The sequence below is a fragment of the Hyalella azteca genome, unplaced genomic scaffold, assembly GCF_000764305.2.
Source record: "Hyalella azteca isolate HAZT.00-mixed unplaced genomic scaffold, Hazt_2.0.2 contig5386, whole genome shotgun sequence".
Classification (NCBI taxonomy): Eukaryota; Metazoa; Arthropoda; class Malacostraca; order Amphipoda; family Hyalellidae; genus Hyalella; species Hyalella azteca.
The window spans coordinates 1,660,575-1,688,513 of NW_025935579.1; the positions used below are offsets into that span (position 1 = coordinate 1,660,575).

Here is a 27,939-nt window from a genome sequence, read left to right on the forward strand (position 1 = left end):
CCGCACTCTACTTTTTTAAGTGGAAGTGGAAACACATTGGTTGTGAGCAGCTCGAACACTCAGCGCCGCTCAAACGAGCAATCAGTTTCGCCATTACAAGTCGCACTCAAGATCATAACTGAACAATTCCAAAGCACAAAATTTACAGTTCACGTGTGGCCCAAGAGTTTGATTCTTTCCGGTCACATCAAAATATCTGACATTGAAGACCTTTCAAGCCTACGATGTATGACATCGCTACAACGTGTCTTCAAAGCTGCACGTTGTTTATCCCTCAAAATTTAAATCTCCAATTTATGTGACGCGTTCGATCCATAAATGAACATGTGATCAGCTTCGAAGCTGAATCATTAAGTACCCCGGACGCACTCTATCCGCTGCAATAATGCGAAGAATAAATCCACAATTCAGAAATGCTAGCCAAACTTGATTTCAAATGTTTTGCAGATGAACCAAGAAATTTTTATAATCGTCTTTGACAGAAGTGTGCAGAGTGCTCCAAGAACGGGGAAATTTAGAGTCATCAAAATTATTCGGACGAGAGAAACTTTAAAATTTGTATCATGAACATTACAAAATGGACGATTTTGGTTGGACATGGAGATAGAAAGCAGCTACATCATTCCTAATTAGATAAATATATATATAAATATGTACACACACGGAATAACATTCTCACAGGACTTCATGAACTCTTATTTGTAAGAAACCCTACGTCAACATGCATGCCTTGCGTAGCTTGCGTGCATACGCTGGACTCCTCTCAACTCGAAATTCAATGCAAATGATCATAAAACTCCTTTTAGATCTAGGGACACCGTAGATTTGAATGAATATGCATCGGTCATCGCAATAATTTAAACCCACTGAAAGTAATTTACATTAGCGAACACCTGACCAGTAATTCCTAATGCCAATCATGTTGCTGAAAACGACATTCAACTTACCTGTCGACAATCCATGTTCTAGCAATAACGTAGGCAGCTCACGGAATCTGAAATTTGTCGTCCGCCGGATCCTGATACGGATTCACTCGACTGTATAGAAAATCCAGGCATGCAATACGGTCAGTAACACGATCAAAAATGACTCGTTCAGTCCTCGCATGCCGATTGAATTTATTTACAAATAACAAATTTTCGTATTGTTTTCATCATCGCACAACAACGAAGTTGGAACCGACAATGGCATAGTTAAAAGTTCTCTGAAAAATCTGTTTATTTTGTAGCACGGCTTAAGCTTGTCAATCGAGTCTGAGATCTCACCTGATATTTCAGGTTGGATGCACCGCGAAAACTATTATGCAAGATTTACAACTTATTGTCACTTTCATCTCCGCTTCAAATTATTGTCAGCGAACCGAATAAATGTAACACAATCGCGATATCGTCTAGCTTCATCTTCGTCAGAAATGACTCCAGGAAAGAAATATTAGGCACAAATCAGTGTGTTCCAACCAAACAATCTCAAGGACGTGGATAGCAATTGTTTGACTTCCATTATACATAGAGTAGCTTTGGGTAAAATTCAAAATTCTGAGAATAAAAAGTGGAAGCTACCTGGCAACAGAAAATGCTGCTAGTATGGCAAAAAATTCAAGAAACATATTTGATGACCTCAATAAACATTTAAACAAAGATAACACATATCTACAACAAACATAATGTAAAAAATGAGATCAGCATCGTGATTTCGCTAATTCTCGCCTAAAGTTTAAATAAGATTGAGCAGCTACGAGATGTACATCCAAAAAATATAATCCAGAGCTACACAGAGACGCGTGTCACGTAAATACCACCACACATTCAGCGACAGCACATTTCCAACATTATGTCAGTTTAAAACGACACAACATGAAGATTCAAATGATGGGTCACTAGGTGAAAGGAAAACGAATTTACGGATCTATTCTTACGACGGCGGCAAGGAGCGTACATATCCTTGAAAATTATGTGCAACAGTTGAGCAGCTTTTCATCGCAAAGAACTCATTAACACAACAAAAAGTCGCAAGAAGCCTCGTAACCCAAAGTTTGAGTTTATCACAATGCAATATAGCCTGGAAAACAATGCGCGGAGCTCAAGTTAAGGGGCCTAAGCAAAATTTAACAATTAATATAGGTGGCCGAAAGATCTAACAGTCGATCAGTCTTCAAGTCGATATAAATACATAAATCGATTTTGAATCACATTTCTCCAGTGTAAATAAAAATAGCATATAATTTCTGGTAATGCGCGCTGCATGTCTGCGCTTCAAATTATAAATGAGTGGCGATAATGTATCTCCGCTTCACAAAAGCATCACAATCATTTACCCACCATTGACCGATACAGGTATTGTAGATGAATTTCAAACACACAGAGTACGGTACAGGATAATTGCCTTAGTTGTAAAAATATTAGACTTAAAACATTGAGTACTCGATGCAAAACATTACACTTGATTTATCATGAATTTCAGCTCGAGCATCATCTAATTATGGATCTTTTTAAAGAATTGCATCAAAGGCAATGTGACGATACGAGCTGCACTCAATCGTGATTCGCATTCATGTAAGCGTTTTGTCCTACTAGTTTATCATCTTTGATTATCTGTTAAATCGTAAAAAAATCAAAATAACAAAGAAAAAACTTTTCTGCAAGTTTTTAAGAACAAAACGAATAATAGCAGTAGTGCAACTGAAAAAAAATGTTTTTTTAACGTACGGTTTAGGTCCTGTCAAAAAAAATTAAAGTATCTCATCTACCGATGTATTCCTTTTATTAGCACTCCAAGTTTAAAACACTTCACATCAGGAATACAGCAACATTCATAGTCACTTCTAGATGACTCATGATTTTAGAAAATTCGAATACATATTAATGCATTTCATTAATTTCTCCCCAATAGAGCTCTAATTGAGCACGAAAAAACGCCCTACACACGTTAATTTAATAAAAGAAAATAACCTTGTATCCGGCTGATTCCAGAATACCACAACAATACTGAAACAATGTGAAATTTCTATTGAAGGAGCAACTCTTGAACATCTCATTATTGATCTCCGGCCGCTTTCTAGCGGGGAACACAATGAGGTCTTGGAGGAGAGGGTGGTGAAGCTGACAGGGGTGAAGGAGGTGGGGTGCTTTGACATCGACTGTGGGAAACGTGCCTGCAGTTGCCGGGGGATGAGGAATGAGGGGATGGAGTATACTGCAGCTCACTGTAGTGCTCGTCGGGAGACTGTGAAGAGTGCGAGCCCTCAGGAGATGCGGACTCGAATGCTGGAGCTGCTGGGTCACGTCTATGGTCATGAAGACCATAGTGGACTGGGCCACTCACTCGGGAGGGACCAGGATATTCCAATTGACTGGCCCTCTGAGAATACTGTTCACACGGCTTGAAGTGTTGCTGAAATTGCTGCTGATATCGCTGCTTTTGAAGATGATACTGCTGAGGATGTGGGTGAATGCTGATGTTTGTTTGGCCTGAAGGCCCTTTACGTTGTTGCTGATAGTCAGTGCCATCTCTAGAGCAGGACGTGCCACCCTCGTCTTCACTCTCAGTAAGCGGAGCCAGAGGAGCGTGGTCGGGAGGCAGCATGGTTGTGTGAGTTGAGTCGCTTTGCAAGGTGCCGTTGTCACACGCCGCGGGATAAGCCTTCCGCTGCAGCGACTGTATGTACTCCTGTAACAAAGCAATTATTACTATATTTTATCGATTAATTCAAATCGTCCTACACACATGAAAAACCATACATAATTCTTAAAACCTTTGTAATTCGTGTTAACTCGAATGTAATTTGTGATAACTCGTAGAAACTTTTAACTCGCATCACCATACGAGCAGTGGAACGTTGGTCTCTAAACGTTGTCTCGACAATGTTGGAACAAATTTGCTAAGAATTAAATAATTAAATGTTGTGAAATTCTTCAGCGTAACAATAAATTGGCAGCGTTTAAACAAAGCAACTTCACACACAAATTTATCTCAAGATCAGACATTTTCCATCTCATATAAAAAAATTTTATCTGTAAGCTCTGTACCGCGGGGCAGCTAAAAACATACGCATCAATCTACATAAATCAACTTTTGAAATAGAAACCTTATAGTACAGAATATGCAATTTTGGCTTGACGATTCAACGTTAAGTTTTTCAAAGCGGAGCAATGCATTACACAAGCACATGCACAAATAACTCTTACTAAAACTACCTGCTTTACATGAAAAAACACACTTCAACTCGCAGAAAAAAAATTATAAGCAACGCGGTTATGTGAAAGAATACAAGGTTCCACAAAAATGCGATAACAGAAGACGATAGTTCGTTAATTTACAAATTGGCTCGACTATTCTTTTCTACTCTCAGAGATTTTTTGTTGTGAGGTTTTTAATGCTAAGAGCTCTGCAGATAACTAGCACTTGCATGCTAGACAGTAATAGAGAAGTCGTGGCAGTAGTTCTGCTAGCTTACACCGAACTGAGCGCTATATAAACTACCTTAAGGATATGGTCAGAAGAAAGACGAACAAGTTAATTAATACTCTATGACAATGCATCCATTCGACGTCATTTGCCAGTTTCCAGAGAGTCTGGCAGTTTCCAATACAAAGTATTAATGGTTAATGATTGATTAATATGACGTGTCTTAAATCGTAACTAAACATAAAATTCAGTCAATCTCAACGGAACGAAAATCAGTGAAGTCGACGATAACACAAATTCATTCTATTTCAAACGGTTGCAAAACAATTACACAAGCAACAGTCTGCATATTTGCCGTCAGTATAATTACATACAGCGAGAAAAATCAAAGCATACCTTTAGAAAGCACTAAAAGCTGCAGCGAATGCAGCAGTAAAAGCACGAGAGCATTAGAGAACAGGCGCAAGCTCTCCGCAGGACGACATGAGATGAAATGAAGTGATGTTGATCTTCAGTACCAGTGATGACATCAGGCAAGGAATGATGAGGATGTTGGGGACGTCATAATGATGGAGATGTCGTGGTGATGTCCCAACTAAGTGACGTGGCAAGCTTCAGGCATCCCTATAGCTTGCAGGCACCCACCCACTTGGCCCAGGGCAGTGGTAGCGAGCATCGACATAGAGCGAGTGCCAAGCACAGGTTTACTCAGTAAAAACTATTCTGACCGTAAACCAAAACTGCACTAACATTCGAATGACAGTGAAATCGAAGACAGTAATGTCGTGTAATTTCAGATAGACAATGAGTAGGTGAATGCAAATGGTGTATGAAAGATCGATTATTTGAAGCAAGGTGAATTCGAAGAATGCCTTTACAATTAAGCATTATTGTGCGAGTGATAGCACCAGAGAAGCACATCTAAAATATCCACGTAAGGAAAACAATTCCATTCACATGGCAGGCGGATATCGTACACAGGTGGTCCCGGTGATATGTACTGTATGAGGGGCCTGTCTAATTAATAGCGGACTAAAACCACACTAAATTCAAGCGATTGTGCGCCAATATTATGCTCAATATATCTTTCAATAATAAATTTCATATCTATAAAATTTTTCATTATACAGACACACTCTTACCTAATGTGAATTTTTTCGGCTAACTTCGAATAATTCGATCATGAGCAAACTGTTCAACTGAACAGCTTAATAAATAAAACTTCTAGAGATCATTCTTCATAATAAATTCTATCTTACGGTACTTTCGTGAGACACGAACCGAGATAAATGCATAACCAATGCTACTAATCTATTCCGATACACTATCGGAAGGCATTTTGATTACCATAGCATTGATAAAGGGTTGATTCAATCATGAAAACAGAACCTATTCTTTCCCAAGATATGACATTTTTATTATCTGTGATAATTCTGATTTCATCTTAAAATTGGAAATGGTCTCCTACACTTTAGAGTTAAGTTAAAATAACAGTTTTGTTAACGATTGATCGTACTGCGTGTTGTGGTTTTACAATACATTGATATCGCTCGCTTGAAATTAAACGGAAGAGCTGCACCGACCATAAAATATTTATTTTCAAGACAATATTTACTTCTGCTACCGAGCAGGCGAGCAGTGTTTGGACGCTTCGACAAGGACAGACGTGACCGAATGTTCGGTATCTGTAGCCACTGAAGTCTCGGACATGGTAAAAGGCGGGTCAAGTTCTAGCGTGGTCGTGTCAGAGTAAGATGAAGCCGTCAGTGGCAAGTGACGACGATCGCCGCCCGGCAGGTTCACCTGACTTATGATGTCTCCATGAGCGGTGCGCACTTGGTACAAGTATCTGTATTTCTTCTGTCGGATTTCGGCACGAGCTTCACGACTTCGGACGCGCTGCGTGTTTACGTTGCGGGGATTCTTGCTCGGTACCACTGCCCAGCGTCAAGAGAGTTAATAAAGATCTTTTAGGATACTTCCGTAAATAAAAGATAGATACCGTTATTATACTTGAAGTAGACGTGTAATCTGGGATGAAACAATGATGGGTGAAATATAGTGACACAAAAAAGAACTCTCCACTATGGAATATTAGAATATTATTAAGGGATAAGTGAAGTGGTAATATTCGTTATGAGTATACAAATAAGTCAAGTGCCGTAATAAACCACGATAATAAACCAGGTACCACGATAAAAACCAATAATTAACGAAAGAGCAACATCTTTATTCATTTACTTTAATATGCATCAGATATACGCAAGACGTCCATCTGCCTCGGTCAAAAAATTATGTTGTTCGCTTAAGCCCAATGAATTGACCATCATTTAAGAAACTCAAGCCATGGTCAACAAGCAAATATACAACAATTAATTTACAGGACATAAAGTAGTGCTCACATTGTGCGTGGTAGATGCCAGTGCCCGTGATGCAGGTCTGCGTGAGCGCCCCTACGACGACCATCAGCGGCCAGACGCCCAAAATGAGCCAAGAGAACCAACAGACGCCCTCGCTCTCACGGCTCGCTATGAGACGCTCCACCAGCCACGTCACCATCACGAACTGTCATCACAAGCTCAACATTAATTAAGTTTGGAAAACTCTATAGGCTTGCTAGTTTGGCCGGTCATTTGACTAGCACTCAATTTTACCAAGTAGGACTTAGGTTTGAATGAAAAATGAAGGTTAGTGTATGAGTGGCATTTGAATAAAATGTCAAGACCATTTATATCATTTTCGACATGAAAAGACCATTGAAGACAGTGAGAAATAACGCTTGCATTTCAAATTTAAAAGCATCAAGTCCTTTTATCCTGGGTAACGCAAAATGCAATATATTTACATACGTACCAAAATAGCCTTAAATAAGAATAAGCAGAATAACCCTGCTCCCTCAGAAGTGGTTATACCGCCAATAGTTGACTCATTAAATCAAGTACCAGCCTGACCTTCTCGACGAAGTAGTCGAGTGTGGCGGCAAGAAGCGCCCCGCCGCTGACGGCGGTGCCCAGGATGGTGAGGCCCTTCTGGAAATACAGCGTCAGCACCGCCAGCAGCAGCCCCGACCCCAGCAACAGCCCTACCACCACCCAAACGCTGCTGGGAACCCACCTGCACAAATACATTAGTTCAACATCCAGTGTAAGCAATAACTTTAACTTTAAACTGTAACTAAGGGGAATTTTTTTAAAAGAAACTAGGATTTCAATAGAACTGGGGAACAAGAAACAGGGAAAACGATCAAGTAAAAATTTTACGCGAGTTTTTGGTAGAAAATACGCTTCATTAGTATTTTAATCCCACGTGGATTGACGTGGTAGTATCAATCTTCCGTAATTACTGAAGATTGACATCGAAACGGCATGTCGAAATAATCAACACGCGAAATCTTTCTAAAATATGAGACAAAATTGTACATTACCAAGAAAATACTACAACACCTCACGCAAGTATAATTAAATTAGGGATCCAAAGCTAAATGATCCGACATGAGACTGTGAGCGAACACCCTGATCCCTACCAGGGGTAAGCGGCTGCGATGACAGCGACCCCGAGGAAGAGCCCTGTGTGGAAGCCGGTCATGAAGAGGCCCACGTACTGCACCAGCATCGTGATGAGCCCGAACATGAGGCCAGCTGCTAGCGACACACCCGCGTTACCAAGCACCGGCAGCAGAGACTCGCTCAGACATATCAAGTAGACCACCACAGACCCAAACAAGAACCCCGTCAGGAACATGACTGCTTTGAAGCAGCGATAACCTGTGAACAAATGTTAATGTTAGAGCAGGTAGCTTAGAGCTTATTAAAACATTCGGCAAGGTTTAATAAACAGGTATATCAGTAAGGACTCTAATTAGCAAATTATGGCATTCTGAAAGACTTTTCCGAGTTGACTGAATTTGCATATTAATGATATTAATAACATTAGCAGAATTTATCGGACATTGATTCACCTGCAGTAAAAATTTTCGTTTCTCTAGCCAATAAACTTAGATTCCAGAAAAAAATCCAACTTCAAAACATGGAAGCATATTTCATATTTTGTATCTCCCTGCCTGACCAAAAAGACTGTAGACGATGCCAAAAAGCAGCATCATGCCACAGCTGACGGCGACGGCGATATGGTAGTCGTACTGTAGGGGCGCGTCACACTTGCTCCTGACGCTCGAGTTGCCGGGAGATCCCCATGTAACCCACTGGTAGGCAGCCTCCCCCCCGACCGCCTGCAGTTGTTCCTCCCACATCTTCTCGTGCAGCTGTGAATATTGATATTGGTAGTGTAAAATTGTGATTAAAATATTACAACCCATGCGAAAAAAGACGACAGAATGCCATCATATTATGATAAGAATATTTTAAATTTACGATGATAATTGAAAACGAGTACCTATATTGCACAACCTAGACGACAATGTCAGTCAGTTTATTCAAGCAGCGCGAATTTCAGCATTGGAGTACCATAAATTAGCCGTATTCAAATTACAAGTAGAACGCTTCAGCAGCCGTAACAAGGCTTCAGTAGCCGTAACGAGGCTTCAGTAGCCGTAACGAGGCTTCAGTAGCCGTAACGAGGCTTCAGTAGCCGTAACTTGGCTTCAGTAGCCGTAACGAGGCTTCAGCATCCGTAACGAGGCAATATAATCGTACTCATTGCAACAAAAAAATTGTCATTAACAATTTTTCACAAACATAGACACCAGGCCTAAGCGCTATATAGTCGACATTGCGTTGCAAGTCACGTACCGTTGCCATTAAATTTTGCTAAGTTTATAGCGAATTATTTACTGAGCATATATAGCAAGACAATATCACAATAGAATATAAAACTTGTGGTGTCAGCACATTATAAATATATTTTTGGAGTTGTCCGCATGTTCAACAATTGTTTATTGAGCAAACATTTATAGCCGTTCATATTCACTCACAAAACTCAAGTGCTGGATGTCACTGAGGTTGAAGGTGAGAATACATCATAAACAGCCTCGTGTTAGGGTCTGTTAGGGTCTGTCCATGTCAGTTGAACAGCGGAGCTATTTCATGCTAAGGCTTTCATTGGAGCGAAAAAGGTGTTGTTCGTCGACCAGACGCACTACGTCAGTTTCCAGGGAGATCAAGCGGTGATTTGTGCGACATCTGCGGATGAAAAATAGCAATTAAATTTCAGTGCTGCAACCAGTGACAACAAAATAGGCTTACATGAGGGTGTTGTCATATCGTGTCATTTTAAGATTTAATATCGTAACTAATGATATATCATGTCTAGAAACCTTAAATTTAGTACAAATGAAGATATACAAAGAATGGAAATGCACTAACGCAAATAATTTACTGAACTATCTAGTTGTATAATGGTTCTTATTCGAAGATTTCAAAGTTTTCTGGAAGAACAGTTTTATACTTCAGACAAACCTTGTATACGACAGAAAATATATTTAATTCGCTATCGTCCAACGTAACGACGTTTTGTTAATTCTGAAATATTGAGCGTCGCTAATAGTGTATAAAATAATACATTTGCTTTTTTCAAATGTTTATCCAATTCAATTTATACATTTTCCGAAACGTTCTGTTACACCGGATTTAATTTCGGTTGACAGAGCAAAAAAATGCCAGAGCTTATTAACGAGCACTAAAAAACAGCGAAAGTCCACTCACCAATCCTTCCAAGTTCTGTGTCACCACTTACCAATCGCTCTAAGTTCTGTGTCACCACTTACCAATCCCTCTAAGTTCTGTGTCACCATACACCAATCGTTCTAAGTTCTGTGTCACCACTCACCAATCGCTCTAAGTTCTGTGTCACCACTTACCAATCCCTCTAAGTTCTGTGTCACCATACAGCAATCGTTCTAAGTTCTGTGTCACCACTCACCAATCGCTCTAAGTTCTGTGTCACCACACACCAATCGCTCTAAGTTCTGTTTCACAACTTACCCATCGCTCTAAGTTCTGTGTCACCACTCACCCATCGCTCTAAGTTCTGTGTCACCACTCATCAATCGCTCTAAGTTCTGTGTCACCACTCACCAATTGCTCTAAATTCTGTGTCACCATTCACCAATCGCTCTAAGTTCTGTGTTACCACTCACCAATCGCTCTAAGTTTTCTGCCACCACACACCAATCGCTCCAAGTTCTGGGTCACCACTCACAAAGCCTTTAAGTTCTACTCCTCGAGGGTTAGCTTGCGTGTAGGCGGCGGCTTGCTATCAACATTAATGGCTATCAACATTAGACCTGAACTACAACATAAAAAGTCTTATGATTGCGCAACAGTCAGAGCTAATGCACTAGATGAGATAGAACATCAACCATATAAGGAAATATTCTGTATTAAATTATAATGATATGAAGGAAATGACATGAACCCCAGAAAACTAGGATAAAGTCTTCATCTGAGTAAAAGTTTTCATGATTTTATTGAAATAAAATTCACAGCTAGAATATTACCATGTTGAGAGAGAAAAAGTACCTACAATGCTTGTGATTGAGAGCAAATAATTTTTTAATGGTAGTATGAAGATAAATAAATGGAAACGGAGTGGCTGAGTATTCCGATATTTTTAACATCAACCGACTAAAAAAATTTTTTTTCTAAGAACTATGAGCAGCCGGAAAAAATCTACGGACTTTATACGACATATTTGATTTAGTTCAAGATTTATTACTTCCAGCATTTTATATGTGTAAGCACGACATTCAATCTATTCCGCACAAATAAAACTGAAATTAAAGTTAAGATGAGAAAAATATCTCATAGACATATGAGAATGATTATTATATGATAGTTAAGTAGAAGGGAAATTTTCTCATAAGCAAATGAACATGCTAATTAAATTTTACATTTACTTTTCATTTCACGCTCATTTTTGATAAATACGTTGCTATAAATGTAAAAAATGTAAGAAAAAAACGGGAACTAAATCTGGAGAAAACGAAACAAGAAGTCAGAAAAGGATTTCTTCCGTTGGACCCGCGATCACTGCAAAATAAAGGTTTCTTATCAATCTTGGGCGAAAGCTTGCAAGATTATACCATGATATCAGATACCATATCAATTTAACATAATATCAGACTGTCTCCGATAAAAAGTACTGAAAGAAAAAATACATTTAAAATATGGTAAAACTATGGTACAACGACGAGTAACAGTGACTCGTTTAATGTGACCAAAACAAGAACGTGAACGCAGAGCAAAGGAGCGTGCAGCGGGCGGGCAAGTATGAACAAAGAAGGAAGGCAAGGGAAGCAACCAAGACGAGATCGAGCGGTCGTAGAGCGGGGAGTGGGCGGTGGCAATCAAGTAGGGCTTGCGGCGCGACAGGGTCACCAGGCAATCAGGTCAAGGCCCGCAACCCGCTGCGCACGCCGATCACTTCTCCGCCACCAATCCTGCCTCCTCCGCCCCAGGGTGTAGGCAATAGAACTTGACGTCTCCGCGGGCTGTGCGGCACGAGAAGTTGGCAGGTTGGTGTGATGCGATAACAGGAAGGTGGTACAGGAATATGGCACACGGAGACCATTTAGAACTTGTCGATTTTCGGGAACTCGGTAGGCAAAAATCATATGAGAACTTGCCAGATTAAGATGATAATATAACTTGGCATGAGAAATTGGCAGCTAGGCATGACGAAGACTTGGCAGTCCGAAAGGAAAGCGGATTTGGCACAGCAAGGAGAAGCGATGAATTGGCAAGCTGTGGAGAAACAAAGATATGGCAGGCGAGTTGAAATGAGCACTGAAACTGGAAAAATTCAATGCGATAACTAAATCAGTTGAACTTGAAATGCGGATCAATATGTGCTATTGCAGGAGCGTAACACAAAGTAAAACTTCTTCATTCTTGCGTACTAAAAGGCATGCGTAAAACGTTCAGTTATATGTTAAGTTGTAGCCAGTAGTTGCAGTAGCGTTCTAATTTGTATCAAATAAACCATTGCTCGCTATAATAGTTTCACGGCACGCAAGCCATTCGTCAAATATTTACCAGTCGACACGGATCATCAGGAATTGATCCCGATCTTTAATTCTAGTTGTACAAAAATTACTAACATTTTTCATTACACACTTTGTTTCCTTAACTTGAGCATAAACAAAAGCTATAAAGGTAAGATCACAGTAAGTGCATCATGAGGTTAGAGAAAAATATCAGAAATGGACAAAGTTTTGTAATGCGGCAGGAATGTAGCACAGCTGGCTGAAACAAAGCCAGGCTCAGCTCATTTCCCCCAGGGAGCCCTAGAGGGAACTTGTCCAGCATTTTGCGCACCGTAATGAGACCGATTTGCCCCTCGGATTTACCCCGCAATCCCATGTACCTATTGCGGCGCATATATCCCATGTAGTCGTGAGGTAAATCTTACAGATGGAATATTCTTCATAGGCACATATTTTTTTAAAGTTGAAGTTGAACAGCGTGCGATTGAAGCCAGTTGTATCTGAAATGAATGTAGCAACACACCGTGGTCTTGTGTGTAACAGGCATCGTGCTTCTAAGTATGGTGGGTTGGATGGATAATTCAATAAATTTCAAATTATCATTTCCGGCAAAATTAAAAACAAGAGATTACTTGACGTTTTCTAATGAGTGAGAAATTAAAAATGACCTATTTTTAAACTGGATTCAATTTAAAGAGAATCTCGGCAAAAAAATGATCTCGAGCAGTTAGGCTACGGTTAGGCTTCTACATACTAATTTATTATGAAATATTATGACAAACTATTTCAACAAATCATAATAGGATTTCAAAAGTAATTTCGATAATAACATTCCAAATAATTTTCAAAGATTATTATTAAAAAATTATTTCCATTAAATAGATTGATGTTCAAATATTCAATAACATTGACCAGCCTGGCTGTATTGGAGAATCTCCAGCCCGCCCAACAAGCGAAGGACATCGACAGATACTACAAAGACGCGCGAATCTATTTCAGGCAAGGGAGGTGCTCCCGGTGACACCCTGACTCATACATGAGTAGCTATGCTACGTAGTCTGGTATGCACGGCTGCCAGACAAAGGAGAACTGCGTCAAAACATATAACAAGTAAAAATGATGCATAATAATAGTTATCCAAATCGGTTGCCAAAAATAATTACTTCTACTATCACGACGACAATATAGATGCGGATTCCTAGCGAGCATATAATGACGAATACTTTCAATTCTGAACCATCAGGTATCCTTAATGAAATCTTGAGACACCAAATTTGTTCTGGGAATAGAACTCCAAAGCAATGTTTATGTGAAGCCTCGCAAAAAATGAATAAAAAAATTATCAATCACCGCATAGGTCGATTACAGAATACATAATTTAGTAAAAAGTAAGATTGTTAGAATGAAACCATAATAATAAAGAAGGAAACAGAATTCAAAATCTTTTTCAATATTCTGGCTGTTAGGTACAAATAAATTCGGTGAAGTAATGTATTAATTGATATATGGAATAGCACCCCAAGAAAATAACTTAAAAAGCCAATTAACTTTCGACAATAACCATCGAAGCATGTTTGTGGGCAATGAAAGTTATTGGGTGCAAGTTATCAAGGTAATCGCTGCAGGATGTGCCTCATCCACTTATACCAGCGAAAATCAAACCGAGAAAGTCCTATTACTGATCTCCCTCTTAAGTGTAATGGCATAAACGCACTTCTGATTCCCACCCGAATGTTCATTTCATTTCTAAGTGAAATGAAAAACCACTCCACGAAAGATGAGCGAGAGCTGCCACACAGCTTTTTGACATGAAGACAACGAATAACTATTTCATTCAAATGGGCGAAAAATGTCCAGATCAATAAAGAAGGCATGTTAAAAATCATAATAACAAGCAACGAACGTGACACGAGGTCTTAGAAGGGAGAAAGTTGAGCTGATTGATGGGTGGAAGGCGCCTGGGCAAAACGACCACGTCTACGAGGCAGCAGCCGCTTTCGGTCGTTGCCAGACCGCAACCATACCACTGCCGTGCAACCAAAGTGAATGTGTGGGAATGCAGATCATTGAGCACATTTCAACATAAATATTCCAATAAAATTAAAAAAACAAGCATGCAAATAGACCAATAAACTTACTGAAATGGATCATTTCAACCGTAAACCCCCGTTTAAAAAAAATGTTCTTTTGTTAAAGTTTCCCAATGTACTTTGTTCATGTCAACTTCAATTTTTAGCGAGCCATCTTTCAGCACGGTCTCAATCAAACTCCAATCAGCCGTCGGGCTTCCATGTGCAAATTTATTCCTGATCGATGGAATTAATAACAAACTGAGATATAAGTTGTACACAACGGACTCGATGATGCAGCGCAATCAATAAAGAATTCAGCTGAAAACAATCACCCCGTAAAGTACATCGTACATGTATTCTACTTCAATTAGTTGAACAACCATAATTTAAAATTGCGACAAAATAAACTGGGCCGAAAGCCTGTAACCTTCATTAAGCAGTTATATAGAAGCCAACGTTGCTTGCGACCTTAACCGATTTGAGACTGATTTGGAAAACCAAGCACCAGAGAAATGAATGAGGCTTTTTCTTATCACAAGATACGTAAAACGCAAAGTAAAAGCCACTACAGAGCGAGCAACAAAGCATCACAAACCATGAAAAACCACGTCAGTTACGCATGTTGCTGATCCTCCGAGTTAAAAACGAGTGATGAAGATTGGTTGATGATCCCTTCTATTGAAATAATAGTACGAGTCGGATGAACCAACTTCGAAGTGAAGAAAGCAATGCCGCAAAACAATTGTAGAGCGGAGCCGCCACGACGCGTAACAGGCAATAGCTGTCACACCACCTCCGCTGCTGCCAGATGCGCAGTTAATTACATCCTTATTCCGTCAGCATCAGTTCTAACGCAATACGGGATGTATATTCTGATTGCTTAATCCTTCGATTATCATTGATTCAACAGTGAGCTAGTTGTCGAGTGCGGCACCAAGAGAACAATTAATGAGAAATCAGTTCATTTTGCTATAACATAACTTTATTCAGCAAAGATGAAAAGATTGACATGAAAATCGATTCAAGTATGGGCTTGAGCTTCCAGAGTTTTCAAATATGTACCTATATATGTACATATTCAGTCAAGCTAACTTTAAGACTTGAAAATGAAAGATCGTAGTATTTGAGGTCAAATTTAACAATTAAAGTGAACAATAAATTTACTTTACTGTAACTACCATTGCGTTATTACCGAGCAATGGAGTGACTTGTGAGACAGTTCCCTGTAAAGAAGAATGTTCACACAAGGATACTCCAAGGATAGTCATTATGATCAACGCTTCATCGAGTGACAGGATGCATCAAATTACTTGCGAAACAACTTGCTCACATGCAAGAGTTCGTCTGAAAACTGCACCAAGGTTAATATTATTTCTCTATTTATCATATTCATTAGAGTGGAAATATAAGAATGGCTCAGAACTGCGATGCCAAAATCCAAACTTTATCAAGGATAGCCTTTAGACAATCTTAGGCTGAAGACGAAGTAGACCCTGTGACTGCAATGAACCATTACCGTCGTCAACAACTCGGGTAAAGCTTGTCAAGTTTACTAAATTTACATATTTGTGAACTATATCCGGCATAATGGTGGGGCTTTAGGTTTTTTCTGTACTGAATATCATTAGAGAAGCACTCTGACTATCATAGGCATTATAGCCATTATTGAATCTAAGACTAAAAACGATATATGGATAGGGGCAAAATTAAGAAGACATTTAGGGTAAATTTCATTGAAGCAATATCTGCTAAAGTGTACACTATCAACGTTATATAAAACTGTTCAAAGATCAAACAATAAAAAGGCATTAAGAATACAAAAGGTCCTCTTATCCGACAAACCAATGAAACTTCTGCTTGAGCTCCCAGCTTCTGATTAAGTTTCCTGACCCCTGAGCATGAATGATTTTAGGTGTACGACAAAACTGTATTATTCATCAAGATCGAACTGAAAATGAAATTATATCGTAAGATTATTCAACTACACAACAAGCTATTCAACACGGAGTAACCAGGCGAGGTAACCATGCAAGGTAACCAGGTACTCAGGTCACATAGCGCGCGTGTGGCTGCATCGTGAGCCACCATTTCACAAGACAGAGGGAAGACGGTGCCGGAAATGAACACAGAAGCGCTGAACGCTGAAATTTATTGTTGAAAAGACGCGAGGAGGTTCGGAACGCTGCGTCGCGTGACGCAAAGGCTGAAGACCTTGTAAATTGTGATTTCAAAACCATATATAGACCCGGAACGAGTTATGTGCTCACAAATGCATTAATAAATGTAAGAAATTTTATTCAAAAGAATAATAGAAAAATTGATTAGATTAGTTTCAATCACTGGCTTGTAAAACGCACTAAACATCGCACTGTGTCTGTGTAGAAAAAAATTGTAATCTAGGAATTTAAGAATGAATGCAATCTACATCTGATCTCCCGGTTGCATACCAGGTCTATGGAGCAAGTTTTTTCTTTTCCTAACAAAGGAATGTAAGTTATATCAATGAGACTCGTTATAACGGTAACGCAGTGACAGGTTAACGGAGACAACACCTGCAGCAGGAAGATGCTACATGCACGCCTGTCATCTCCGTGACCTTCAATATTGTAAGACGTAACGGCCCCATTTCTGCTCCTACACAATGGCATTAATATCATGAACAAGCTAAAACCTAACCTAAGTTAAGATTAATTCAGAAATGAACATGCATTGAAAACAATTAATGCGCAGCTAAAATGATGTAATAACACAAATTTGCATGCCAGGCATAATGATATAAACATATTTTTAATGTGGAATAATTTTGATCGCTAACTCGCTAGCACAAAAAAGCTAAAGCCACCGGCAGCAGAAAGTTACGGTTGCCTCGAAAACTCGACACTCAAGGTAAGTTCTGTGATCATAACAGCCGGAAAACTACAGCTGCACACCGCAGTGCAACTAAACTTGCAACAACAAGACATTCCCATCGTACTGCATACTGCAATGACTGCCGAACACCTCAGTCCAACACCACTTGAAGAAGCAAAAGAACATTGCGATCCTAACAACTGCAGACTGCATCGACTGCTAAACACCGCAATGTACCATAACTTGAAGCAGCAACGGAACATTCTCGTCGTAAAACAAATACAACATGCAGTGGCTGCTTAACACTGAATATGTGGTAAATTGACGCATGGCTGCTGTTGATGCTCGGGAGCAACGGTCCCTGCACCGCCAAGCATAACCGAGGAATCCGGAAGCCGGAGAACAGCGGACAAACTACAACAAGAAGGTTCCTCAAGTACAACGCACTGTGCGCAGCATAGACACAAGCATGACAATATTTCACATATAACAAGAATAGCACAGTGTGCAGCTTTGACCCTAATGATAGTATTTCCCATTTATTTGTCACTATTCATTCAACACAAGCACGAGTTTAAGCCTCCTCGATTTCAGTAGTGGAAGAATGTTTTCTGGAAATTTCTAGGTTCACTATAGGAGCAAATTGGCAGTTGTTTAATGGAAACTTTGACAAAATAAAACTTTTTTTAATGATCCTTGCACAACGTTGTTATCAGCTATAGAAAAATCAGTACAGGTCGTTAGTTCTCTTATATAATTGTATAAGAAATGAGAAATAAAATGTTTCATAAAGTGAATCGAACGTTCAAGATAATTTTTTCTACTAAAGCTGATTATTATATTCGTGGGTAAAAGAGAATGGTGTAGTCAAAATGATAGAAAATATTAAATTATTCATTGGTAATTCGTCCTTTGATTACTATAAATCTTCAACTGTTAATTAGGCAGTTTTTCAAGGAATATTTTTTTGTTCTTGATTTTAGAAAAATATTAAATTAATCAAAAAAACGAAAAAAATACACCTAATTGCTTCACTCGCTAGAGAAAACAAATGTGGCCAACTTGCATCTGAATTTAACATTCAAATAAACAATAAAGCGGTTTGAAAACATCAATAACTGGTTTCAGCTTGAGCAGGCACGTGTTAAAAAACCCCTTTATACTAAAGCCAGCACCAGAACCAGAATTTCTATGAGAAACTTTACAGTCACACACAGCAGAAGAATTAACGTATCTTTAGATAATCCCTAGATCTCCATGATAGACCAAGATAAAAAAACAGAAAGCTGCGATAAATAAATGACAAAAATGTGATTTATAGTGTAAACAAATTTATCGTGTCAAGTAAGGGATAGAAAATATTTTCATTTAGGTATTCAACAGTAATCAGAATACTTCATTAAAATGCTGTTATATCATAAAATACAAGTATTATAGTAATGTTTCCAAACTATTCCCATTATAATAGTTAAATCTTGACATTTTTATGGCCAATTCATACGAATGGTTTCATTGAACCAAAGGTGAAAATGTTTTCTCGCAAAACGACCTTGCATTGCGCTAGCAAAAACCACATTAGGTTTACTTACTCGCTCACATGCGCAGGAATGAAATGTTGATAAACTCAATAAAAAGTGCCCAAGCAATCAATTATACACAGCAAACTCGGAGTTCATTACAGACGATGACGATTTAATTGATAACGATGTCATTGGTGCCACAAACAAGATAAGCAAGTTACATTGAAGACGAACAAATCGGTATAACTATAACACTAATTATCTTGTGTTCTCAAGCAACCACAATAAAGTTGGTGTTAAATTGAATAAACTAAAGAAAATCAATAAAAAATGCACATTTGCGTGATTATTACAGTGACAAAATTTTGTATCATATCAGATAAATTATGAGGCAATTTTAAAACATGAACGTGATTGAAAATAAAACCACGAGTTAAACAAATAGACAATTGAAAATAAACCTAACGTAAAGTAGAAGGGAATGGTTAGTTGCAGACAAATATATGAATATAAGTAAGACTAATGAGGCTAGCAATGCGAAGTCGACACAAAGGAAGGAAGGAAGACACCGGAAGCAATTATGTGCATCCTTAGGAAAGGCCAGCGATGGAGGAGGGTGCGTTGGCTCCAGTCTCTTGCCTCACCTACACAGCAAGTGGATGTAACTCGACGTAGGAGACGTCGTGTAGGTTACAATTAAATATCATTCAAGTTAAAATAACAGCAAGTAAACGCTTTTATGGTTATGGCGATCGAAATTAATGGATTACAGAAACAAACAGAAGTTATACACGTCCTTACAATTGTGATAGTAAAAAACTTAAATTAGAAATGGTACAACAAATACAAATCAATCAGCTGCTCATGTGGGATAGTAATAAGTTGTGCCGTACGAAAACTCCTCCGCTTTTGTTTCATTGCAACACGCCACTGAAAAATATAACCTTGCTGAGTACTAACCTTGAACAAGATGACACGCAGCCTTGGTGAAACGGAAGCAAATTTCAATTGAGGAAACTATGAAAAACAAACAATCCCTACGATAAAGGAATTTTTCTGATGGAATCTAAAGAATATAAAACGAATAATAAGTTAATGTTTTCCATTAAATCATTGACTGAACGAAAAGAATTTATATTCTCTCCATCAGTCAGTTTTTCTTCACTCGGTTTACCAAACGGATGATTTCCCAAGCAAAATGTTTTTGCCTCGAATGTAGTAAACGCTGAGCGAGCGAACTTTGAAAGGGCAAACAGACATGCGTTAGATGAGGCAACGATCGTGCAAAATGAAAGCCAACGGTACAGCGCCTCGTTGACCTGTAAATGCAGGTTGCACAAGCGCTTTGCAGTAAAGTTTTAGGCCGATCATGCAGGGTAAGTTATGGCACACAGCCGTGATATCATGTTATGAAGGCAGCGCGAGCATGTCCTAAATTTGACATAATTACACGTGCGTCCAATGCACCAAAATATTTTATCCGGTGACGTGACAAGACAGGAACTGATCCTGAGACGCCACGAATAGCGCCCATGAAATGTCCTGTCTTGTGAGCTGATAAGCCATCGATTTTGCCCATGGAAGGGAGACAAAAAAGTAATCAATTTATATCGAGATCCAGATTTTTCTCTGTCAGTGAAAAATACGAAATAACAAAATTAATAGAATAGCACGCAATTAGACTTCAATTTGGCATAATGATAAATTAATTCTAAACTTGGAAGTTCAACATGTTTTAAAGTTTGGAATCAATTTCATTGAAAGAATGAACACGTTTAGAAACAAGTTGAATAGGTATTTAATTCTCGCACAAGCAAAAAATTATGAAGAACAATTGAACGAGCAATGAAAAACATGCTTTCGACCCAATAATCCACTTTCAAATAGATAATAAATGAACAAATATGATTTGAAATTTTTTCCAAGATTCATGCTGCAATTTAGCAACCTAGTCGTCGGCTTTAAATTTTTAGAAACGCGCAAAAACTATCTAAAATATATTGAAAAATATTCTGAATATTGGAAACGTGCAAGTAAAAAAATTAATTCTGTGACATAAAGCATAGATTGGAGCACTCGGAACAAAAGACGATGGTATTTATCATCAAATTTGTTCGTTATCGTTATCTTGATTAGGCGCACGCAGGCGTGGTCTGGGACGTTTAGTACGACGGCATGTAGCTATTCCACAGCATGAAGCCTAACTCAAATGTCGGCCTGACTTCGGTCCCGCGAAATCTTTATACTAACAGTGGATCCGGTTCTGAGTTTCCCCGAGGGCGGTAGTCTTGCAAGAGCACGTAAGCCGTTTGGAATTATGTAGGCGCATCGTTCCCATCATAAAAAATGCTGATTGAAACCAGGAAAACATAAGATATAAAAAAGAGAAAAAGCAAATGAACAGGCTACTAACACTTATTGGATTACTTTAATCGTGACGTTAAACATTGTTTCAGCAGCGAGACCGTAGCTTCTCACATAAAGCGAGCAGTCCCTAAATACCTATATATTTATACGAAACTCAATCATACCGTGAAAAAAATTGAGGCTAAATGTAATTATTCGTTAGCAAATTTTGTCAGGAACTTTAATTCGTTCCACTGAGACTAATGAGCATCACTTGTTAAAGTCTAATCGAAAAAAATACTACTTTCGGCGGTATCACAATTGTAAATGACTAAATTTCAACATTTTCGCCTTATAAGGAGGCAGATGCAAAAAATAAGTTCGAACAACCACTCTGAACCTTGCATGCACCCAAGGTCAACGGATGGAAACATTCACAACCACGCGAAGAAGGCAGATCAAATATGTCTGGTATTCAGCCATCAGAACATTGCGTAGGCATAGTTCATTGGCAGTGTGACACGACAAACGGCAATAGGAGATGTGCCCAAACAAGACGCGCGGCAGAATGTAAAAAAAATAGAAACAAGACATGATTATTTTCGGCGTGTAATCAAAGAACTCGAAACATTCAAGAAATGGGACGAGAACGCGGCCGTTGATGGACTTGCCAACCGTCAGGCACGATAAGATGCACCAATTTAGAGGAAAAATTGGAAAATGCATTAACAGGCAAATCTGCAATAATTTCATACCGCGCAATGCACCAGTAAAATATTATTTTATCAAGCTTTTGTATCACTCGAGTTCAAACATGTCAAGCAGCATAATATTGCTTCGATTAGTGCTATTGGTAATGTTCATATTTCCAAAAATTAGCCAATACCCTCGCTACATTAATATCACTATATCATCTTTCTTACTTACAGCAAATTTCCTTTCTGATGAAACATTGTAAAAAAATACTTAATAGTTTGTTAAGTGTGTTGGAGTATTTTGCAATAATTTTTGGACTAAATAAAAATATGTAGCAGTGAGTTTTCAATTCCAATTCCTGCCGAGTTTGGAGGCACATCTTATTCGTTGTTAGTAATCCCAGTCTTATCCCTTCTTGACGAACTATCGCATCTGCTCCACGTGACCTTGAGTTACGTTATTTTAATTTATTCAGAAATACAACTAAACACATTTCAGCTTCCCCTTCCCATCAGCGGCGTCAAGATTGGAATTGACCAGTTATATTTTAAGAAGATGATAACAATAGACGCAACTCCGTCATTAGTCTAAATTTCCAGTTTTACTGGAAACTTGAAATTTAGGCCATGCAAATGTATACAAATTTGTGTCATTGAACGATTGAACACTCAAATTAAAAATAATGAGTGATATCAACTATTTTTGCCAGAAACCAGCAGAGGATCAAGAACTTATATCGAGTTATATTGCTGCTTCCTGCATGCAAAATTATGAATTGTCAATTATTGCATACTATGTATTATTGGACTATACACGTATATACTGTATATTTCGCTAAATACTGTAAGAAACAATAGGAGTACCCAAATCGACACACAGATGATTTTTAGAGAGCATGTTTTACAAGAAAGCAATAAACAAAGGCACTTAGAGAGATAAGATTACCACCAGCCCAACACTAGCTGCCTTTTAACCATCATATACTCAAAATGTGCGCTGGAAACACGTCATCATTGGCAGACACCAGCTCGCTAACAAAGCGGGAGCTATACAACATGAGCCAAGACTAAACAAAGAAAATTTTCCCAATTATATTATGGTATTTACCGACAGAAGGAATACAATTCATATTCGATAAGATACATAACGACCATTCATTATCAAGTGGAAGGTAATATCAATTACATGAAATCCTGCAGTCTTCAATCTCCATTCTTCAAAGAAACGACAACTTCCCACGGTGGTCAAAGAAACAGACGTCCGAGGAGCCAGCCTGGGGGCAAGGGAGCTTCCTGAGTACTCCAGCCTCGAGGCCTGAAGGTCTTCATAGCAGCGGGGATAAAGCAGGCTATGCTCATTTAGCTATATTACCCTTCGGGTATTACAGCGATCACGACACGCCTGAATACTTGGCAACCGATCACATTGGGATTTGCAGCTTATTATGTGGTGTCAATAGTCTTTTGAATCTTATAATAATCATTATGAAAGCATATCAAACAAGACGTTCAAAGTCTGGTGCTAAACTTTCTTCATACATTAACAAAATATGGTTATCAATCATCAATCTAAAGACAAGATTGAGGAATTACACCAAATTAATATAAATAAAAATACACATATAACAGGGAAGTGTGAGAATTACTGCCGATAAAATGGTTGAGGCTCAGAATACTTTTCACTTTAAAACGACTCCATGATCCATCTTGAAGATCTCGTGGGTCACCAATACCGGAATATGCGCCGACCAGCTGTTTAACCTGGTGATTGACTGAGCTCGGGTTGCGGTGGCTGACCTGAAGCTTGAGTGCCTCGTCACAGTACCTTAATGCTGTTCTTTAACCTTTTTGGCCGATGTTCAGAAAAACTAAGAATTATACTTCTTACATTAAAATTAAATTAAGATGACTCACAATAAAGGGCACAGTAAGCTTAATCTGCATAAAAGCAGGAACAATAAAAATACAAAAGCGTGATCAATTTTAACGATTTTTTCATAATTTAAGCGCTATTATAACGGACCGTTTAAAAAAGACGTCGTCAACCCCATGCAATTAAATGCAACCAATTGATCCAGTGAGCATTTCCACCGAACATTCTCGACAAATAATGACGAAAGTTTTAGCCGGCTAAATTAGTAGCTGGTGTGAAGCTACAAGGTGAATGAATAAGACCGCGCACGAAGCTCGACCACAAGACATCGCCCGCATGTACAAAATTTGTCACGCTTAATTTCTTTGAAAACTCATTTACGTGCTAGAAGGAAGGCCAAGTAAACACGCAGCTTGGCGGCCAGTATCGGATTACTCACCACAAAATTCGCCCTGAGCATTTTTTTTACCAAAATCGTCGGGCCTTGTTGTAAAATTATACATTGCACGCAATTTCTTATAGGTTCTATAATCTATAAGAACACACACAAAAAATAAGTTAACAGAAACAAAAATAAGTTCACATAACATAAATAAATAAGTTCACAGAAACATAAGATTCTCAAATATGATTGTCATTTTAATTTTATTCCAATCATTGGAAGCAGTACTTAATGCTAAAAATTAGAACGAAATACAGAGGATTTCCGCTACCGCCGAAAATATGCGAATGTGTCGGCTTTGGCTGTTATATGGGAGAGTAACGTGCGAATTTTAGAGTTATCGATAAACGATTCGGTTTGGTCTTCACGTGTCCTCGTGCATCTTCATTGACTACGACGTATTAATGATAGTTCGCGCAGGACATACGTGTTATTTTAAGCGAAGGTCATAACATGGAAGCGCGTGAGACACGCCGCGATAAGGTTCACGGTTAATGAATGCATTCAGCGGAGATGCGTTAGAAGTCACTAACCCGTACGCCCTAACCCTCAGTCACTAAGCGATGTCAATCTGCTATTTCATACAACTTTGGTAGCTTATTTTCTACTTTACAGTAGACGTAAAAGGTACTATACAGTGGCCACCCGATGTTAATATTCGACGTCTTCTATCAGCCGTCATATAAAAAATGTGAATTTTTCAATAAAATTATTATATGAAACAAATGATGTTTTATAGCTACAAAAAGAATAAATATGAACAATGGTTCAAACCCTTTCCTCTCGCTATAAACCACAAGAAAATGAGACAATCTCTCTCTATATATATATGGATATATACCATTGTAAAATTTTGTGAGTTCAGTGCTTGTCTGAAGAGAAATCAAACTTGTTTGAATACTCTTGTACAGATGTTTACTGAAATGAGAACAGCAAGCTCATCATAACCAAAAATACCGACCCAGTGGAGTATTGTTCACTAACGTGACATTTTTAACTAAATAAACACGTGAATAGACTAATCTTATAAAATTTACAACTTTCGAGGTTCGCACAAGCTTTCGGGGGGCAAATGAAAGAGTTTTACAATTCCACTCAGAAAATAAATGGCGGTTTGGAATAAGCAAACAGCAGTCTAAACAATGCATTGGCAAGAGGTCGCAGAAATGCGGGATCAAAGTGGCACATCAAACAATGGAGGATCAACTGAACGGTAAAACAAGCCCCATTCCCGACCCAGGCTGCCGCACCGGTCTCGGCGCTATCAGCGGTTGACCTCCACGAGCAAGCGATAGTCTATATAAACCACATTTCTTTAGTACAGCGGTTTACGTAAATTATTTATAAAGGGCGTATATCAAAGAGGCGTATAGATACGTCTCCTTGACATGACTAATTTAATTTCAATTGGTCATTATCAAAGAAGCAAATATCCGGACGAGAACACGGTAAAAATTAGTCATTATTTATCCTTTGTGGTACAGATAAAAACTAGCAAGCCTTTCATGGTATACCACATCATAAAAAAACGAAGATCGCTTCATTATTCATTCGAACCATTGCTAACGACGAAAATTGTCATAATAACATAACAGAAAGCAAAAGCTTTGAAGGGTTATGTTAATAACCATCCTGCTTTATCACTAGCATGAGGAACATGCCTTTCTTCTAAAACAGTGCCAGCATATGCATAGATCACAACAGCTTACCAGCTAAACCCTCTTAAGGATTTGTATTCGCGGACTTGACTAGTAAGCTGTAAGCCTGAAGCCTATCTTCTCGACCAAACAATGAGTAGAAATATTAAAGTGAACTCATGTTAAAATTTATTTCACAGTATTAACTCTCAGAGGTATTAATGAAGTGATGAGTAATGCCCGAACGAATCAATAGAAGCGTCCAACTCTTCAATTTCTTAATGCGTTCCTAATTCAATCAAATCCTAGAGTAAAGCGTATAAATTATTGAGTCACATAATTATTTTTTTTCTATTTGCGTAAATTAAGGTCGAAAATAATTCTGATTTTCGTCCCTTAGGAGAGTTCAGCTACTTTTCCCTAATACTGAACTCGTGTGGCGCAACTCGTTCATGTCTACGCTTCAACACTAGGCCAAATTTTCTGATAAACTAGCATTGAAGCGCAGTTAGATTAACGTTTGTCTCAGTTAGCAGATTGATAAAGATAAGCGATTAGTTGTGTCCGTTTAGGTTTTGTCGGATAGTCTGCAATGATCTTCAAACAGCACAGTAGATCTGAACACGCTAGTTGCTTCTCTATTTCCAGTGTGAAAGTGTAAAGAAGTTTCCTCAATTGCCTCTCAATCCATTTAGCTTCATGATTACCTTCTAAACAGGAAAAGATAGAGCTTTAGTAATCAATCTCCGATTATATGCACATTTGTTTCCACGCTCAAACAGGAAACATTAGAATCGACCAGTATACCAAAAAGGCATACTTCTGTGGCAACGAATCAAGCACACCGAAGTGGACAATGTTGAACAAAGAGCTGCTAAGCGCCAGTAAAAGTTCTCCTCTATAAGATTATTATGACTCGTGAGCTGCAATGGTAGTTCCCTATAGCAGCTAAGCTGCATACTTGGCAGAGCGCCGGCATTTCTCAACGACAGACGTGGGATAACAAATGTATTGGACAGACTTATAAAGCTTGCATTGCACTTCTGAATTGCTATCTTTTTAAGACTGCGAAGGCGAACCAAACCTAAGGCTGATCAATAGGAGACGGCATAAAAAGATCATAGCTAACTGCAATTTCTTTCGTGTTAATAACGTTATGAAATATATACCTTCCATGAATTATAATGTAATCTTCTAATTCAAATTTGTTAGCAGGACGTATTTCTTAATTTATACGACGGCAAATAACAGTAGCAATTTGTCTTTCCTTTATGGTAAAATTATTAGTCAACAACTACGGTAGTAGGCTAAGCTTATTAGACAATAAGTACCGTAAATAAACTTTCGGATAATTACTGTCGAATATATGATGATTTCGCCCGGCTGTTTTTGAGTGGCTCGTAAGAAACACGAGCGGTCGACTGGATGATGCGCGATGAGAGATGAGAGCTTTGCAGAGAGTAAGAGGACTAAAGTTACTAGAGAGCGTCGCGATGAGAGCTGCAACGACGCTTCCTATTGATCGGCGCTGCACACAATAACAATCAAGGCATGCTGGGGTCTGCTGTTGGCATTTTCATGAAAAATTTTACCGTAGCATAAAACGTATCCGTAGGCTTCAACCCTTAAATATGTAGACTAATGTAATTAAATCTATCAAACGCAATAGCATGCCGACAACAACGGTATCCAGGTTGAGTCGGCTGACTTGGACTTTGGAGGCGATGCGAGAACTGCATTAGAACCTATTCAATTTATTGCAAGGCATTACAAGCTAAAATAACCAGCAACAAGTAGTATACATATAAAAATAATTTTGGAAAAATTACCTTCACTGTCTTAACTACGAAGAGGAATTTTAGGTGGCAGAAGCGTCGGTTTAAACTGCCTACACCCTTTGTGGCACACGAGACGAGCACGCACTTCCTCACTCCGTCACAGCTAAGCATTCACTGCTGATTTCTCAGCTGTTCAAATTGTACCAACAGAGCATGAACGTCGAAGCTAGGTAGTAGTTGTCTGAGTCACTCCTCTGTTTTGGAAGGAAAATGCATTTCCTAATCACTATCCAGTTCTCTAGTCGTCGATGGATCATAATGGTGTGCATACAGATACTAGATAATCGGATCTAAAACATAGTAATACGTTCAAATGGCTA

The 27,939-nt window shown here is 38.7% G+C and overlaps 1 protein-coding gene across 1 annotated transcript; it reads right to left on the bottom strand.

Annotated features, from left to right (window-relative positions):
- On the bottom strand, positions 1-27,744 carry LOC108668930 (transmembrane protein 198). The gene is made up of 8 exons (XM_018156191.2): positions 27,611-27,744; positions 9,335-9,542; positions 8,470-8,665; positions 7,928-8,168; positions 7,356-7,518; positions 6,807-6,969; positions 6,208-6,341; positions 1-3,666 (listed from the first exon to the last, which is right to left on the bottom strand). Exons 3-8 carry the CDS (start codon positions 8,651-8,653, stop codon positions 3,055-3,057), a joined length of 1,497 nt encoding a protein of 498 aa, XP_018011680.1. The 5' UTR covers positions 8,654-8,665; positions 9,335-9,542; positions 27,611-27,744; the 3' UTR covers positions 1-3,054.
- Between the last annotated feature and the right edge of the window lie 195 nt (positions 27,745-27,939).